This window comes from Gracilinanus agilis, chromosome 2, assembly GCF_016433145.1.
Source record: "Gracilinanus agilis isolate LMUSP501 chromosome 2, AgileGrace, whole genome shotgun sequence".
NCBI lineage: Eukaryota > Metazoa > Chordata > Mammalia > Didelphimorphia > Didelphidae > Gracilinanus > Gracilinanus agilis.
In genome coordinates this window covers 18,457,471-18,476,023 of record NC_058131.1, presented here as the reverse complement: position 1 = coordinate 18,476,023, position 18,553 = coordinate 18,457,471, and the positions used below count along the sequence as shown (strand labels likewise).

General features: G+C 44.1%; 1 protein-coding gene across 1 annotated transcript; it reads right to left on the bottom strand.

The window, feature by feature from the left end:
- Window positions 1–7,148: 7,148 nt before the first annotated feature.
- Window positions 7,149–8,090, bottom strand: LOC123234481 (pre-mRNA-splicing factor 38A-like). The gene has a single exon (XM_044660380.1). The coding sequence runs from the start codon at window positions 8,088–8,090 to the stop codon at window positions 7,149–7,151; it is 942 nt and encodes a 313-aa protein (XP_044516315.1).
- Window positions 8,091–18,553: the final 10,463 nt, after the last annotated feature.

Genomic DNA, 18,553 nt, shown 5'->3' with positions numbered 1-18,553 from the left:
TCTCTAAAAGACAAGAGAGACTTGAACTTGGTAGGAATTAGCCTATGCATCACACATTATTCTTAAAAATTGAGAAAGCATATATAGTTAAATATATTACATACACACACACACACACACACACACACACACACACACACATATATTTCTAATTCTTAAACCATGAAAAGATTANTCTTAACCTTGAGTTGTGATTCTAAGAATTATTGAGAGCAATTTAAATAAATGTTCCAAGAAAGAATAGACTGAGACAAGAAAGGAAACAGAGAGAGAGAGAGAGAGAGAGAGAGAGAGAGAGAGAGAGAGAGAGAGAGAGAGAGAGAGAGAATTTATTTATTAAGTACCTGTTATGTGCCAGTCAATTTATTAGGCACTGGAGGTTCAGAGGCAAATATGAACTAGCCCCACCTATAGTCTTATGTTCTACTCTTATATCATTTATATTCTACAGGGTTCATAGAACATGTGCACTGATAAGTAAATGTGAATTTCATACAGAGTAATTTCAAGAGGGAGAAAATAATGATGGAGAAGGAGGAGATGGGAATAAGGCTTCAGAGAAAAGGCATCAGGGCTGTGCTAGAGATTATACAAGTTAGAGAGGATGGAGGGAGTACTTTGCCTAGAGGAAATGCCTGTGAAAAAGCTCCCAGTGACAGATGGAATGTCATATATAGGGAACAGCAAGTAGCTTTGTTTGGGATCTAGACTACTTTCAAAGCAATAACATGATCATTAAGCATGAGCCATTTAAATGGACACCAGAAAGGTTCTTTAGTGGGGTCTAATATTTTGTTGTTGTTCGGTTGTTTTTCAATCATGTCTGACTCTTTGTGACCCCATTGAGGGTTTTCTTGGCAAAGATACTGGAGTGGTTTTCCAAGTCCTTCTCTAGCTTATTTTACAGATGAGGAAACTGAAGCCAACAGAGTTAAATGACATGGCTGGGGTCACACAGCTAGGAAGTGTCTGAGGCTTGTCTACCTACTTCTTATCTCTAACTATTATAGTTAGATTTTAGGGGTACAAGATGATTATGTCGAATGATCAATTGGGGTGACTGGTCTCCCAAATGATCAGAGTGGGGATTGTGATAATTAGATTAAGTCTACACTGCTCATCTTTAGATTTAATCACCAAAGGTGAGAACAATTTTGGGGGATCCATAACCCACATGTGCTAGAATGGGTGATGAATTAGAATCGACTGACTGCCTCCTAGGCAGTCCTAAGAGCAGCGTCTGTTGTGATTGGACACACAACTTAGGAGGGAGGCACAGGAAGTGATGCATAAGTGACCCCTTTAAAAAGAGTTGAGTGAGTCAAGAAGTCTGCTGCTAGAGAAGGAGCTCTGCTGGTTTGTGAAGAGGTCCTGAAGGAGCTCTTCTGGTTCATGGAGGAGTGCTGGCTGGGACCCTGAAACCTTGGTGAGACTTTTCTTAATATCTTCTTGGAATTCCACGTGGTGAGTGTCAAGACTGAATCTTCCTGAACTTCTCTTAAGGGACTTCCCTTTCAAAGAGACTCTGAGACTGAAGCTTTGCTTCATACATCTTCGGGACCTTTGGGCCTTGGCCCTCGGCTCAAGGCTTGACTTTTTTCCAATTAAGGACTAGTTAAATCTGCCTGATTTGAGCCAGGGGCCAGAGCAAATTACTCAGTGTGTTAGATCACTTATCCTATCTTATCTTCTCTCCAATTCTCTTACTTTCTCTCTTCATAATTGTAAATAAACTTCCATAAAAGTCAATTTTGACTTGAGATTATTCTTAATTGAGGATTGATAATTGTTCAATCCTCTGATGACAAATCTTTAATATATTCAACCAAAAAACCCCTTTTCCCCCTTACAGGCTAGATTTGAACTTAGGGAGATGAAGCTTCCTGACTACAGGTCTGGCACTCTGACCATTGTCCCATCTAGCTGCCCTTGGGGGCTAATATAGTCGCTGATGTAATTCATTTCAACCACCTAGAAAAGCGAACACTCAGTTGCTTTAAAAATTAATTATAAAGGGGCAGCTGAGTAGCTCAGTGGATTGAGAGTCAGACCTAGAGACAGGAGGTCCTGGGTTCAAAGCCGGCCTCAAACACTTCCCAGCTGTGTGACCCTGGGCAAGTCACTTGACCCCCATTGCCCACCCTTACCACTCTTCCACCAAGGAGCCAATACACAGAAGTTAAGGGTTTAAAAACAAACAAACAAAAAATTAATTATAAAGATAGTTAGCAGAAAATGTAGAATTCCAAGGGCAGAAAAAAGAGACTCAAGGCAAGCATTTTCTTATATACACAAGTAACAAGTGATCAAAAAAATAAAGGGGAGCAGAAGAGGGAGAAGGAGAGAAAAAAGTCCAGCCTGGAAAGGAGCTGGGAAATTCTTGAAGAAAGGCAGAGACAAAGGCAAGCAGGTGCTTGGTCTCTGCCTCTAGGCTGGGGAAGCTAAGCTCTTAGGAACATGGAAAGAGAGAAAGTCTGCTGCTGCTGCCAAATTTCTTTGAGCTTTTGAATACTTTTTGTCCTTATATCAGAGTAATTTCTGGAAGCATGTCCTCTCACCCCTCACATGGAAACTTTTTATTGTTTTGTAACCAAGCAAAAACAGTTAAGCAAAAACATCCAATAAACAGAATGGCAGACCAGAACATGCCTTTCTCTAAAGTCAGAAGGTTTGGGATCAAGTCTTCTACTTCTATGATCTTGGGCAGGTCACTTAACTATTCCCAGACTCAGTTTCTTCCTCTATCAAAAGAGGGAGCTGGGCCTCATGATTTATAATCCAATGCACCTAAGCATTCCAGGTCTCAGTTAACTCTTCAATAAATTAAGGATTTAGACTCAATGGCCTTTGAGCTCTATGATAGCCATCTCATCTGAGGACATAAATAGAATTTTGTCCAAATAGTTCCTGCTTCTTTACCGAAAAGAGTAGGATTTGTTTCATTCTAAGTTTTCCTGGGGCATTCTTGCATTTTCCTTGGTTGATTGTTGTCCTTTGTACTCAAAGAGGACCAAAATGTCATCACCATGTCAGGGTCACTATACAGTGTTTCTGACTGTGACTGATCTGACCAGTAGGAGCTCAGATGGTTCTACCAATGTATTTTCACCAACTCCGTTTTGACTCCCTTAATAAGCCAGTACAAATACGTTTTCATTCTTTGTTTTAACTTTGGGACTTGATTCCACCTTTTTCACACCTAGCACTCAGTGCCTCTTGTCTCTTCCTACTCCCCAGCATTGACTTTTGGGGCACTAGATTAGCTGACTGAATGGGGAACCTCAGGGTCTAGTTTAGGGCATGAGGAAGGGAGCACAAGCTAAGGACTGTCCCTTAGTCACACACAGAATCATTGCCTCTTGTAGTTGGAAGGGACCCCAGTGGCCAACCAGTTCAACCCATCCTGAATACAAATCTGCTCTGTGACATACTTGGGAAGTGATTATTCAGCCTTTGCTGGATGGTCTTCAAGGAGGGGGGACTCAAATGAACACCTGAGTCCTCCCCAGGTCCTCTAAGAGGCTGTGAATGTAAAGCCAGGGATAATCAGAGAGGTCAAGGGAAAGAAGAGCTTTTTGTAGAGATGGGTAAATGGAAGAGTGGGAATAAGCATTTCTGTAGTGGCTGCAAAGTGCCAAGCCCTTTACAAATATAATCTCATTTGATTCTCAGAATAACTCTGGGAGGGAAGTGTTATTATGATCCCCATTTTATAGTTGAGGAAACTGAGGTGAACAGAGTGACTTCCTTGTCTAGGGTCACCCAGTTAGGATATGTCTGAGGCTGGATTTGAACTCAGGTCCTCCTGACCCTCCCATGTAATAGTTAAAAAGGTGGTTGCCAACTATAATAATGAAAAATTAAATTATGAGGCTGCTAGTAGCTTTTATTACATCAAAGTAAAGATAATAAAGAGAGAAAAATGTAGAAAGGAGGTAGAGAATTGTCTAGCCTACCCCCCTAGAGTCTGCTTCAATGAAATCTAGCTCTGTCCCCAACAGGGTTCCAATCTCCAGTCAGAAGCCTGAGAGTATCTTTTAGTAAGAGCCACAAACACAGGAATCTCCAGTAAGAGTCAGTGAGCAGTGGCTGAGTCTCAACTTATATGCAGTTTTCTCCACCCATTAGCTCTCCCATGTCATACCTCAGGAACCAATCATAGTCCCTTAATTTGTCTGGCATTGCCCAGAGGGACAGTGCCTGTGGGATCAACTTCCTATCTCTGGGGGTGTGAACTTCCTTTCTCTGAGAGTGTAAACTTCCTTGCAATCAATGCTAAATGATCTTCAAGTTCCTGACTGATTACATTAAAGAAAACAAATGGAGTGTTAATTCCCTTTTCACAATCTCCCCTGTGATTCTACTGGGAGACAAGCATGTTGAAATCCCCCCAATTGAGAGTGTCAGGAGATTAACATGCCTAGTCTCCCTAGTAAATCATTTCAAATAATCAGCTTTTACCTCTAAAGATTCTCTTACTAGAGGTGTATAGAATATTGCACTTCCTAAGGGGGAATTACAATAATTTGGGGATAAGAGGGAAAGAAAAGAGAAAGAAAGGAAAAACAATGATTGATAGATGCATGGACAAAAGGCCAACTAGGGGGAATTCCCCTTTGGTATAAGAGTTTACATTCAGAATAACTGATATGTCCAATCCCCTTCAGTTCAGTTCATTATATCCCAAAATTCACTTTGGATCCTTTGATTCATTGTATGGTTTCTGCAGACATATTTATGGCACCTCTCCAAAAGATTCACTTTCTCTATGCAGGGTGTTGGCAAGTTTCTTTTATTTAAATTTCTCCAAAACATTTCAAACCTTGGATTTAAGGATAATTATATAATTCTCCCCCAAGGTGTTGACCAACATTGGGATCACCCCAGGATACATGGCTGAGTTATGGGGTATATTACTCAATTGCCAAAAGAAAACCAAAAACACACAGAAAACCCCCAAAACCCAACAAAAAACAAATAGAAGAGAAAAAATTAAATTTTGGGGAAAATATATATATATATATATATATATTAGAATCTTACATATGTAAAATTATGAGTAAAAAATAAACCTGTAACAGGTCCTTGAATCACCATCAAGGCCCAATTAAAATGATTATTGTCCTATAAGTCTGCAGTACAATTGTAGCAATATAGCATTTACCCATTGGCAGCCAGGACTACAGAAAATTGCCATACTATAAGAGAGAAAGGACTAGATTCTGATGTGAAAGGGAAATATGTGATTATTCCCTGGTCTGATTTTATTTCAATCTCAGGATGGGGGAGCCAAAATGAAAGTCAAACTGAAGTACTTGTAGCAATTCTGGTATGGGGAAGTCCAGTGTCTGAAGTTGTTAAACAGCCGCTTCCTTGAATCTCAAAATAAGTCGTCTGTCTTGGCACAAATTTTCATTAATCCCACAGGGATTAGTGGGCTCCTTGACCTTGTGCTTCTTGGCACTGTGCAGTGGCTCTTTTGTGATCCCTTCTTCTGAAATCAGACACAATTATTAGTAAAAGTCTCATAATACTTAACAATTCATGGCAGATTTCCATAATCTAAAGCTTTTGGGTATGCATTCGTATTAGGGCTACTGTAAACTTTATCCTTCAAAATAAAAAAATCATTAATACTGATTCCATGTGCTTTAAGCACAAAAAATAAGAGGAAAAAAAATTCAAATATCCTATTGCAAATAAAAACAATAATAAAAAAATACAGGAATTCAATGTTTCAGCCAAAATAGTGTCCAATTTGTCTATGGACTTTTGTAATGGTATTATATTCAGTCCAGTTATAGGAGGAGAGTACAAATAAAGACAATTGCATGTGGGAGTATAAGTTTGGTACTTTCAAGTTTATTTATAACTACAATGGGGTCATCATCAAAGGAAGGATTTTTTAAAAAAATCTCTCAGTATCTTGTGGCGAGAAAGGTGTATGATGTCTAATGTGTACTAAGTCCCCACTACTATAAATGGGAACTTCCCTTAAGGGGAATATGTCTTTAATTGAATTATCTTTGATTACTGCTGCTTGGCTTGTTGTTTGGGTTGCAATGGAGTGGGTGAGAGGAGAGATGGTTTGTCAAGGATGAAAGATGGTTTGAACAGGGCAAAAGATGGGTTGGGCAGGGCAAGAGATGGTTTGAACAGGGTGAGGCAGAGACTGGGTAGGCTTAGATGGTAAGGGGGGAGTAGGGAAGTAGATTTTCCTTCTGAGTCTTGAGATTAATCAAGCTATCTTTCTGTTGTTTTTTCTTGGGGAGGAATGGATAAATTGCAAGATATCCTATCAGTTCAAATACACCCAGGAACAGTACTACATGAAACCATTCTGAAACTGTAAGCTGTGTGAACCCTAATGCTCTCTGGAAATGGGAGCCATTATAGATAAATGGGAAGCAATACTTTCACAATGTGGGCCATGTTCTTCAGAATCATTGGCAGTCACCCATTTATTCATTTACTTATCTATTTATTTGTTTGTTTTTGTGGCCAATCACAGTTTATTGTCTACAGATAAACCTTGTGTGATCAGAAAAAGGAAATGGGATACAAAAGGAGTCATGGCAGCACTTAGGGCGGTGATGGCAAATCTATGACATGCCTATTTTCAATGACATGGCCACATGCAGCTGCATACAGAGAAGTATGGAGTCGCATGCCTAGGATGAAACATTTGTTGTAGTGTAGTTCAGACACTCTGTGCACTATCAAAGACAAATCTACCTATTTTGATTTATTAAATAGTTATATATTACAATTATACATTTTTGTTATTTGAACTATAAATATCACAAAATTATGTTTGTTTTTTCTCAAAGTGACACACCACCTGAGTTATGCTTGGTTTTTTGGTGAATTTTGACACACAAAGTTCAAAAGGTTGCCCATCACTGCCTTAGGGTGAAACATCTTTCCTCTCACCAAACAAATGGGGAAGGATCCAAAGTAAGTCTTCATGTCACAAAAATTCAACATAGCTCAGCTTAGGCCAATTTAAAAAAGTCATAAAAATCAGGGCAGGGGCAAGAAGAGCTACAGAAGACACAAAAGCAACCATCACAGGGGTGGTCAGGCCAGGCAGATCATGTGGGCTGTGACTTCAGAGCCCAGGATACTGGCGGACAGGTGGGCAATCCTTACTTGTTCCCCCGCCGGCTCTTCTTGTGGCTTTTCTTTGACCTTTTAGGTGACTTTGAGTGTCTCCTGTGTCTGTGGCTCCGACGATGGCGTAGAGATTTGGATTGGGAGTAGTAGAGCCTTTCTCGGGATTGGCTTCGGTGGCGTCTTGGTCTCTTGCTGTGATGTCTTTCTTGACAGGGGGAGGGACTCCTCCTTTTGAAAGACCAGCTGCATCTCTGGGGAGATTGACTCCGGCTTTGTCTGTAGCGCAGCTTTGGGGAGGGATGGGGCTTGTCCAGGTCACGGTATCTTCGCTGACAGTGATCCAGGGATGGGGTCCTCTCCAATTTGTCATTGACATCCTCTTCTTCCTCCTCACTGGACTCCACATCTTCCATGTCCTCTGCCAGGGCACTGACTTGGGGCTTCAGCTGCTCATCTTCTTCTAGCACATAGCGCTTCTGAAGCCTGGGCAAGATGATGCCACAAACCCGCTCACTGTGTAGTAGCTCATCAATAAACTCATCCACGTGCATCAACTCAAATTCTCCATTTTGGTTCTGGCTCTTAATTTTCCGATAGTCATTATAAAGAGGTTCTAGATATTTGTAGCAGTCAATGGCAGTGCCCGTCAGCCTCATGTATAGGGCCCCCAACATGCGGACATATTTGAAATCCTCATTTCTGATTAATTCCACTATGATGTCCTTCTCTGGTTGTATTTGCAACATTTTCAAGGTCAGACACAGGAAAGGAGTTGGCTTGATGTTGCTGTCATAGACACCACCTATGGACCTCAATTCCATGGCTTTATCCACAACAAGCTCAGCTGTGAGCCCAAAGCACTCCTCCTTCCAGTACTTGGATTCATAGATTCGGGTTCGGATGATCTTTTCCACCAGGTACTGCGGATTGGTGCCATGGATGCTGTGAGCATCCTTCACCGTCCGGTTCGCCATCTTGGGAAATTTGCAACAGCAGTGCTGCCTCTGAAGCACTTATAGTGGCCTCCTTCTACCACCTTTTTATTTTTCAATTTAATTATTGAATTGACTGCAGTTCTACTTCCTGTCTGTAGATGATGCTACCCTAGTGTGTACTGGCTAGGGGTGAGGTTAGAGGTCAGGGTGTTATAAAGACTAGGAAGAAAAAAAAATGATGTGGGTGCAGACGCACCCTAACTTACTAGAGTTTGAATGGAGGATGGAATCTGAGGCTAAAAGGTGTTCAGGAAGATTTGGGAGGAAAAAAAACAAAACAAGAAAAAGCAAAGGCTTTTTTTTACTTAAGGCAAAATACAACACACTTCCTTGTAGGTAAACTCCTCAGGATACAGTCTGAGTTTAGCTAAGAGGGTGTGAAGAGTTCTAAAAGTTAAACTTGTTGACTTCCCCAAATACTTAACATCTTCAGATAAAAAAAAAAAAGAAAGCTAAATTAAACTTGTTAACCTCCCCCAATACTTAACTCCTTCTCACTAATCAGGAGTTCTGGGCCATGAGGTTGTAACTTATGGAGGGGGAGAGTGAGGTAGCCTCACCAAGAGCCTGGGGGCCAGGGGTGGTGGTGGAAGTGTCTCACCAGATAGAGCCCCAAAGGTTTGCTGATTTGTTGCTAAAAAACAAACAAACCAAAAACCTGGCTTACCAGGCAGCAGCAAGCAATGGCCTGCTACTCAGCTGTTCTTAGTTAAAGGGAAAAGGATTTAGAACTCACCCATCCACATCCACGAAGGAGAAACAAGATGCTTCCACACAGCTTTACAGTGGCAGACCAACAGCTGTAGCTGTGAAACTAATCTGCTCCTTTCTCTATTTCAAACTGTTCTACCAACTTAGAGAAGAGTAAAAACTCCAGACTTAGCCACTCACAAACTTAGTTAAGGATAGTTTTAGAGAGAGTAAAAAGTGAAGAAAATGAGAGTCCTTATCTCTTCATGGTTGTGAAATAGTAATAGTTAAAAAGGTGGTTGCAAATTATGAGGATGTTAGTAGCTTTTGTTACATCAAAGCAAATATAGTAAAGAGAGGAAAATGTAGGAAGGAGGTAGAGAATTGTGTAGCCTACCACCCTAGAGTCTGTTCCAGTGAAATCCCTGATCGAGTTCCAATCTTCACTCAGACGTCCAAGAGAGTCTTTTCAGCAAGAGCTACCAATGCAGGAACCTCCAGCAAGAATCTGTGCTGTGGTTGGGTCTTGACTTATATAGTTTTCTCTACCCATTGACTCTTCCATGTCACACCTCAGGAACCAATCAGAGTTTCTATGGGATCAACTTCCTGACTCTGATGGTGTGAACTTCCTGTCTCTGAGAGTGTGAACTTCCTGTCTCTGAGAGTGTGAACTTCCTGACTCTGATGGTGTGAACTTCCTGTCACTGAGAGTGTGAACTTCCTTGTAATCAATGCTAAAGGATATTTAAGTTTCTGAATGAGTACATTAAAGAAAACAAAGGGAGTGTTAATTCCCTTTTCACATCCAGTTCCATTCACTATGCAACCAACTTCGGGATAGTTGGTTTGGTTTTGGAAGACCAGCCTGCCTACTGACATGAATAGGTTTTTCCATAGAGTTGAGAATTCAGTGGAATTCTTTGGCTCCAGCAGAGAGCATGGCAGGAGAGACACTCACCTCTTTAGGCCATTATTAAAGCCAGTGGCAGGAGCTATTGTTCCTTTTGTGGATCTGATTCGTATTTTATAATGTATTTCTTGGAACTTTTGGAGGTGCAAGTGTGTGATTGAGTGAGGGGATGAGGGTGCTCAGCAGAGAGATCTGGGTCCAGTCTGGAAGTCCTGGAGTTCAAATCCTGCTTCTAATACTTGCCAGTTGTGTGCTGCTGAGCCTGTGAGTGCTCCTTGTGGGCAGGGGGCTCTCATTTATTTGGATTTGCCTCCCCACAATTTTACCCAGTTTGAGCCAAATAGAAAACTTTCAATCAATGTTTTTTAGTCATCCTTAACCATATGAAAAATGGGGATCCCGATACCTTTGGCCCTTTCTTTATGAGGTTATTGTAAAACTGAAAAATGTGATTAAAGTACCTACTATGTGCCAGGTACTATGCTGAGCTTTGGGGAAATCAGTGAAAGGCAAAAACACAGTTCTTGCCCTCACAGAGCTTATGGGGATACTGCCTGTAAATAACTAGGAACTTGGGCAATGTAGTTCTATGCTAGAAGGGAATCTTCATGAGGATAACACTAGCTGCTTGGCAGAGCTGGCTGGGAAATGTCTCCCAACGAAGGAGAGACATGATCTGACTCTTGAAGGAAGCCAAAGAACCTAAAAGGTGGATTTGAGATGGGAGTGCATTCCAAGTGTGGGATACTGCTGAGGCAAGAGCATGGAGGAAAGAAGTGGGGGTGCCCTGGGTGAATGACAGCGGGAAGTCCTCACTACAACAGAGCTGATGAGCCCCCATGCCAGTTTCCAAGGATACAAGACTGGGAAATGGCTTCTGCCTAGTCGGATTTTAGAGTCCAAGTTCTTTGAGAATAGAGATTGGTTCAAGCTTGGTCTTTAGTACAACACAAAGTAGGCATTTAATGAATGCTTATGAGAGGCAGCTGGGTGGCTCAGTGGCTAGAAAGCCAGGCCTGGAGATGGGAGGTCCTGGGTTCAAATCTGATCTCAGGCACTTCCTAGCTGTGGGATCCTGGACAAGTCACTTGACCCCTATTGATTGCCCAGCCCTTGCCAGTCTTCTGTCTCAAAACTCACGCTTAGTATTGGTTCTAAGACAGAAGATGAGGGTTTTTTAAATAAATGGTAATAAATGGAATGGGAAGAAAGACATGGATAAAGTCACTTTGGCCCAAAGACAGTCTTGCACTAAAGCTGTGCTCTGATGCCTGATGCAGTGTGGAGGTGACCTTGGGGTCCGGAAGGCTGGGCCAGAACAAACTTGGTCCAATCACTTTGAGTGCCGCCATTAGAGCCGTAGATGTTGAGCTGGGAGGGACCTTGGAGGTCATCTAATCAGATGGATGCTTTGGATGAACCAGTCGATCAGGCAACATTTATTAAGCACCAACATTAAGTGCCAGTCATTGGACTAAAGGCTGGGGGTACGAAAAGGCAAAAAACAATCCCTGCCTTCAAGGAACTTACCGGACTACTGGAGGAGGCAACATGCAACAAGGGGAAGGCCTTGAAGGACGGGTCTGGCCACAAGCTATGAGTCCATTCTCTAAGGAGCACTTTTTCAAGCTTGGAAGGCCTCATCACTCTACTAGCTTGGAAGTGACTTCTTTTATGGTCCAAAACAATGATCAAAATATCACACAAAACAAAACAATGCCCTCTAGGGGGAAGGATCTTCCCCTTAGGTCTATGAATTGATTTCAGGATTCCTTGTTCCTTGGATAAAAAAAAAATACATTTGTACTTTCACTTTATTAAAATTCAGCATTTTCTTCAGTTGTTATTATGATTATTAAAAAAATGTTTACCTTCCATCTTAGATTCATTACTGTGTATTGGTTCCAAGGCAGAAGAGTGGTCAATGGGGGTTGAGTGACTTGCCCAGGGTCACACAGCTAGGAAGTGTCTGAGGTCAGATTTGAACCCAGGACCTCCTTTTTTGGGACTTTGCTTTCAATCTATTGAGTCACTTAGCTGCCGTCTTTCTTTCAGTTATTTAAAAATGTTATTCTAAGAAGGGGTTCTTAGGCTTCCCTCCTAAGCTTCCACAGAGGTGTGTGACACCCAAAAGATTGAGCACCCCTAATCTAAGGCCAAGAGGGCTGGCTGGCTATCTGCCTGAGTCCCTTCTGTTTGTACCTAGAACCTGGTACAATGGCTCCTGACAGAAGAGAAGGACACAAAGCCTGGGTCCCTTCCTTTGAAGGAAGTGGTTTCTGATTCCTGGCTCTTCTTCTCTATCTAAAACAAAATCACAGAGGGCCTCTTTTGGGAGGCTCTTAGGAAGGGCATGGCTCTAGGGCACAGAGGATGCACGATGCCCTCTAGGGCACCAAGGGGCTCTTTATTGGGTGGTCAGATGCAGACAGAAGAGGGTCCGGCTTCTCCTCTCCTCTCCTCTCCTCTCTTCTTCCCTCTTCTTTATCTAAAACAAAACAGAGGTCCTCTTTTGGGGAGGCTCTCAAGAAGGGCATGGCTCTGGGGCATAGAGGATGCACGATGCCCTCTAGGGAACCCATTTGGGGCTTTCTTGGTCAAGATATTGGCACGGTTTGCCATTGCCTTCTCCGCTCATTTCACAGATGAAGACACTGAGGCAAAGAGGGTGAAGTGACTTTCCCAACGTCACACAGCTACTAAGTGTGTGAGTCCAGATTTGATTTCAGGAAGATAAATCTTCTTAACTTCCAGCCTGGCACTCAATCCACTGTGCCACCCAGCTACCCCCAATGTTACCAGAAGTGGGTAATATTTAAAAAAAAAATTTTTAAACCCTTAACTTCTGTGTATTGGCTCCTAGGTGGAAGAGTGGTAAGGGTGGGAAATGGGGGTCAAGTGACTTGCCCAGGGTCACACAGCTGGGAAGTGTCTGAGGCCGGATTTGAACCCAGGACCTCCCGTCTCTAGGCCTGACTCTTAATCCACTGAGCTACCCAGCTGCCCCAGAAGTGGGCAATATTAACTGTCTCCCACTAACCCTCCATTAACAAGTCAGCATGATTTCTTGGGTGAATTAGGCACCACAAGTAAATCATGTCAAGTTAGCCAGACACAGGTCAAGACTCTTTGAATGAAAGGAGGGGGATGAGAAAACCCCAGACTCTCGGGTATTCTTTTTGGGGGGCCCTGGGCAGGAGACCAAAGGGAAGTTGGGGGGTTCCTATTAAGGAAGATAGTAATAGGATAGTGGCCACCTTTCTTTCTTCACGTTTTTGCCCATATCAGGGATTGAGTCCAGTAAACATACAGAGCAGGAGAATACTGGGGCCTTCTCAATGCTGGCATACTTCGGTGGGATTGAATTTTAATTTTCATGAAGTTTGACCACAGGAAATAGAGAAGGACTGAGATTTTTTTAATGGTAGAAATGTGCCTGTCTTTTAAAGCCAGACCTTTGGGTGAGGGTTAACGCAGGCCGGGTCAGTTAATGATAGTCTTGCCCATCCCTTCTTTCTGCTGAAGCTATCAGTATTCTTCCAGGCATACCTCAGGGTCCTAGAATCACAGATTTAGAACTTGAGGGGCCCTTAGAAGCCATCGATTCAATTCCTTCATTTGACAGAAAAGGAAACTGAGTCTGACGGAGATTAAAGTGCCCAAAGTCACGTAACTCACAGGGGTCTGAGACCAGATTCAAAATCAGATCTCTCTGAATCCAAATCCATGATGACAGCTGGCTGCCTCAACAAGTCATCCTCCTGAGGACAGGTAGGTGGCTCAGTGGATAGAGAGCCAGGCCTACAGAGGTAAGGCCCTGGGTTCAAATCTGGTCCCAGATACCTCCTAGTTGGGTGACCCTGGGCAAGTCACTTGACCCCCATTGCCCACCCTTACTGCTCTTCTGCCTTGGAGCCAATACACAGTAGTGACTCCAAGATGGAAGGTGAGGGTTTAAAAAAACAAACAAACAATAAATGCATGTTCACTTCTCTTTTGTCTATGCACGTGTTATGCTTTTCCCTTGTAAGTTATGTGTATCCACATGTGTTTGTCTAGAGATAGCTCAAAGGGAGTCAAGTGTAGACATCTCTTGAGTGTCTTTGATTCTGGTCGGGGGGAGAAGCAGGAGGCTGGCCCAGAGGCTGGCCACTCTGCTCTCCCCTGGGATAAATGATCTCTGTCAACTCCCTTAAATATTATTAGTCTAGAGGAAATATTTTTCTTTTGCTCCTGACCTTTGTTCTTTAACGGCAAAGGAGGGCCTCCAGTTATATAGCCAAGGCTCGATTCCTATTTCACTGTGTGTCCATTCCACAATGCATACATACAGCAAATAGTGAATAAAGCCATTTAGCCAAATCGATAGCAAAAGATACGCCAGAGACAGCACACAAAGGAGAATCTATCCAGATAATATATAGAATAATTGGTCTCTCCCATTGGGAGGGAGATAACTTAGCCCAGCCCAGAAATCATTTTAGATGTCTCCCAAAGGGAAATCCCCCAAAGTCTTCAGTGCAGTAATCTGGGGAAGGGGGACACGATCTAAGTTCAGACTCTCCTTCATGGCTTCTTCCCGGCATCTTTCTCACCCTTCAAAGACCTGAAGAGAGGTTGAACCTTGCAGCTTCTCTCTAGAGGCTATAAGTCTATACAAGGCTCTAAGACCCATGGAAGACCATGTCCTTCTCTTTTCTCCTGAGCTCTCATGAACTCTGCCCATTATATAGGAGTGGATCTCCATCACGGGAGGAGAGTCTCACACAGATGGACGTTGAGGCTTGGGTTACGCATTTTTTATACTTCTGTGGATTTCAAGTCTAATACAATTGTATTATATTATCATTTTCTTTCAGTCATTTCAGTCACATCTGACTCTCTGTGACCCCTTTTGGGGTACTGGAGTGACTCGCCATTCCCTTCTCCAGCTCATTTTACAGATGAGCAAACTGAGGCAAGCAGGGGGAAGTGACCTGCCCAGGGTCACCCAGCTAGTAAGGGTCTGAGGTCCCATTTGAACTCAGGTCTTTCTGACTCCAGCCCAGGGCTCTACCCACGTAGGCACCTGACTATCTCCATATAATTGTGAATTGTATTAGAAAGGGCCTCGCTCCTAGGCTAGGGACACCCCCACTAGATCACCTCTAGGTCACTGGGCTCAGGTACGAGCTCTGTGTTTTAGGAAGGATGCCGATAAACCGGAGGGTGTTCCGAAGAGGGCAACCATGTCGGTGAAAGATCTCTTCTTCCTGCCCAAAGAACGCCAGTGGAAGGAAGTGGGTGTATTCAGCGTGGACAAGGACATGACAGCCGTCCCCAATGGTCTGAAGGGACGTCCCGTGGAGGATGACGGATCCGAGCTAAGAGAAACGGGCCGGAGGGGGCCGAGAGGAGGCACGTTGGGTCTCCCCGTCCGGAGAGTCTTTTCTTACGGTCAGAGCAGGAGGCCCTGCTTTGGGAGGCAGCGGATTCCCTTTGACTCCCTCTGCAAGCAGCAGTTGTGTGATGGCCGTCTGTAAAGCGTTTTCCTACATTATATACCCGTCATAGAGAATATAAACCCAGAGGCCAGGCCTGTGGCCACACAGCCGGGGGTGAGCGTGAATCTAGAACGCGGCGGCGAAATGAAATAAGAGTCTCCGAATGCCAAATGATGGAGGTACCTCCGGGCACGGGCTGGCCAGATGGCCTCGGAGGGGTCTTTACACTTTGGCGTTCTGAGATTATGATCTTGCCCAGAACCGCGGCTTTGTGTCATTTCCCCGGACACTTCCCGGCCATATCCTGCTACTTTGACACCTTTCCTAAATTCCCTTTATAGGTTGTTTCTTCCATTAGAGTATAAGTTCCTTGAAGGCAGGGACCGCCCTGCTCTCTTGTATTCGTAACCCCAGTCCTCAGCATGGCGTCTAGCAACAGCGAGCACTTCAGAAATGCTTTATCACTCAATTATTCATTCATTCCCATCATGTGGGGACAAATGATACCAACTGAAGGTATTTAGAAAGTGTTGCTAAAGGGGGCAGCTGGGTAGCTCAGTGGATGGAGAGCCAGGCCTAGAGACGGGAGGTCCTAGGTTCAAACCCGGCCTCAGACATTTCCCAGCTGCATGACCCTGGGCAAGTCCCTTGACCCCCATGGCCCACCCTTACCACTCTTCCACCAAGGAGCCAATACACAGAAGTTAAGGGTTTAAAAAAAAAAAAAATATATATATATATATATATATATATATAAAGTGTTGCTAAGGATTGTGATAGCCCAAGTAGATGATAAACAACTTTGGGGACCCCAGTGGCACATTCCTCACTTCTGCTGAAAGACTGCAGGGGATTCAGAAGAGAAAGGAAGACTGTCAAGGAGACCTCTTGACAAGATGGAATGGGAGATGGTGGTGAAGAATGGGGGAATGGAACCCAGGCTTCCAGAGGCAGTCAGTCCCTCTCACTTCAGCCCAAAGGGTCTCAGTATTCACTCTCTACTCTTACCTTCACTGCCCTGACTCTCCTTAGATTTTCTAGATTAAATTTTTTTTAAAACCCTTAACTTCTGTGTATTGGCTCCTAGGCGGAAGAGTGGTCAGGGTGGGCCATGGGGGTCAAGTGACTTGCCCAGGGTCACACAGCTGGGAAGTGTCTGAGGCCAGATTTGAACCTAGGACCTCCTGTCTCTAGGTCTGACTCTCAATCCACTGAGCTACCCAGCTGCCCCCTCTAGATTAATTTTGAAGCCTTGTTACCATCCCATTATAATTATAAACCCACTAATGAATGAATTAAAAAAATATTAACACTTGTTTATATGGGCACATGATTTGGGGTTTTGGTTTTAAAATAGGATTACCAAAATGAATAATAAGGAAATGGGTTTTGAGTGGTAGCCCATGTGTAACCCAGTGGAAATTCTTGTCATCTCCGGGAGTGGGGAGGGAAAAGGGGAGGGAGAGAACAGGAATCATGGAACCATGGAAAAATGTTAAAATTAAATTAAAAAAAATATATTAAGTTCCTACTATGGGCTAAGTGCTAGGGATAAAAATATGAAAGTGAGATCGTCTTTGCCCTCAGGAAGCTTACATTTTAACAGGGAAAGGCAGCCTCCCTAGGCGAGGTGGCCAGGAAAAAGGCATCTGGGAGGCCTGGGAGGTGATTCAAAGGAAGACATTCGGCTGTCGTGCTTATCCTAGTAACAATAATACTGACAATAAGGAGTTCCTAGAGCTGGAGGGAAATAAGAAAGGAGTTGGATGGCCAGCTCTATGGCCCGATGGCTGAGCCGGACGGCTACCTAGAAGGAGAGGCATCACTGGGTGGTCCATCTGGACCCTGGAGCTGGCTAGATATGGGCTGGGGGAGTCGCTTGGCCTCGTTGCTGGAGTCCCAAAGCTGAGGAGATTCACTCCCCCGGGGACGAGGGGGCCGGCGTGCTTTCTGGTGGTCTGGATGACGAGGGGGGTTTCACGTAGTGAGAAGCTGGGCAGGGACGGAATGGAAGGCAGAGGCGGGTCACGGTGAGTGGCTGCACGGGAAGTGGAGCGTGGACTGATCCAACCCACATGGAACAAAAGAGTTTGCCTGTTTAGAAGTCCAATTAAATTGGAGGGAGGTAGATTTAGACGAGCCGTTAGCGTGCGGGCTAAAAAGAGTGCCTTGGCTGGAGGCCGTGCCATTGGAGAAGGAGCCGCCTTCTGGCCAAGGTCTCCATCACGGGAGTTCTTCGAGAAAAGGTCGGATGAGCCCACGCTGCGGATGTTAGAAGGGGAAGATTCTCATTCGGGTCACGTTGGCTGAGATGACCTCCGAGGTCCCTTGCACAGTCCCCGAGACTGTGAACTTTTGGGTACCCTTTTAAAGCTCTGCCTATTTTTAGCCCGTGCCTCCTCCTTCGGTTATGATTTCTCCGAGCTCTCGCTCCACTGGGCGAGGCAGTTCTCTCTTTTATTGGCCCTCTAGTTGGTTTCCTCAAGCTTCCAGTGCGATTTATCATTTGGAAAATCTAAATGGAAGCCCTTGAAGCATGCTATGGGGCTGGGTCAGTGGAGTGAAGAAGGGAGACATTCCAGGAGTGGGGAATTGTCTGAGCAAAGGAGGAAACAGAAGAGCTCAAGGGAGCCTTTCGAGGGACTTTGGGGTTGTTGTTCAGTCATGTCTGAATCCTCGTGACCTCATTTGGAGTTTTTTTTGGCAAAGATACTGGAGTGGTTTGTCATTTCCTTCTCCAGCTCATTTTACAGGTAAGAAACTGAGGCAAACAGAGTTAAGTAATCTGCCTCGGGACACACAGCAAGTAAGTATTGGAGGCTGGATTTGAACTCATGAAAGTGAGTCTTCTTTTTTTTTTAGCTTTTTTTTTTTTTTTTTTTTTTTTACCCTTGTACTTTGGTGTATTGTCTCCTAGGTGGAAGATTGGTAAGGGTGGGCCATGGGGGTCAAGTGACTTGCCCAGGGTCACACAGCTGGGAAGTGGCTGAGGCCGGGTTTGAACCTAGGACCTCCCGTCTCTAGGCCTGACTCTCCATCCACTGAGCTACCCAGCTGCCCCCATGAAAGTGAGTCTTCTTGATTCCAAGGCCAGGGCTCCATCTGCTTTGACACCTGGCTAGCCCATGTTGAGAGACTTGGAGCACGTGAATGGGGAGGGAGTGGAGGCTTTGTGTCAGGGAGTGGTGAGTGCTAGAAGTGGAAGAAATAGAGGTCCCAAGGCCAGGGCATTTCAAAGTTTATCAGGCATTTTCCCTCACAGCAATCCTAAGAATTAAGCAGGGCAAGGATTAGTTTCCTCTTTGAGCAGGGGAGGAAACTAAAGCTTTGGGGTGACCATGGTGACCCCATAAGTC

Bases quoted from the DNA above. Each gene is read 5' to 3' on its own strand.
- LOC123234481 (XM_044660380.1), bottom strand. From the start codon at position 8,090: ATGGCGAACCGGACGGTGAAGGATGCTCACAGCATCCATGGCACCAAT.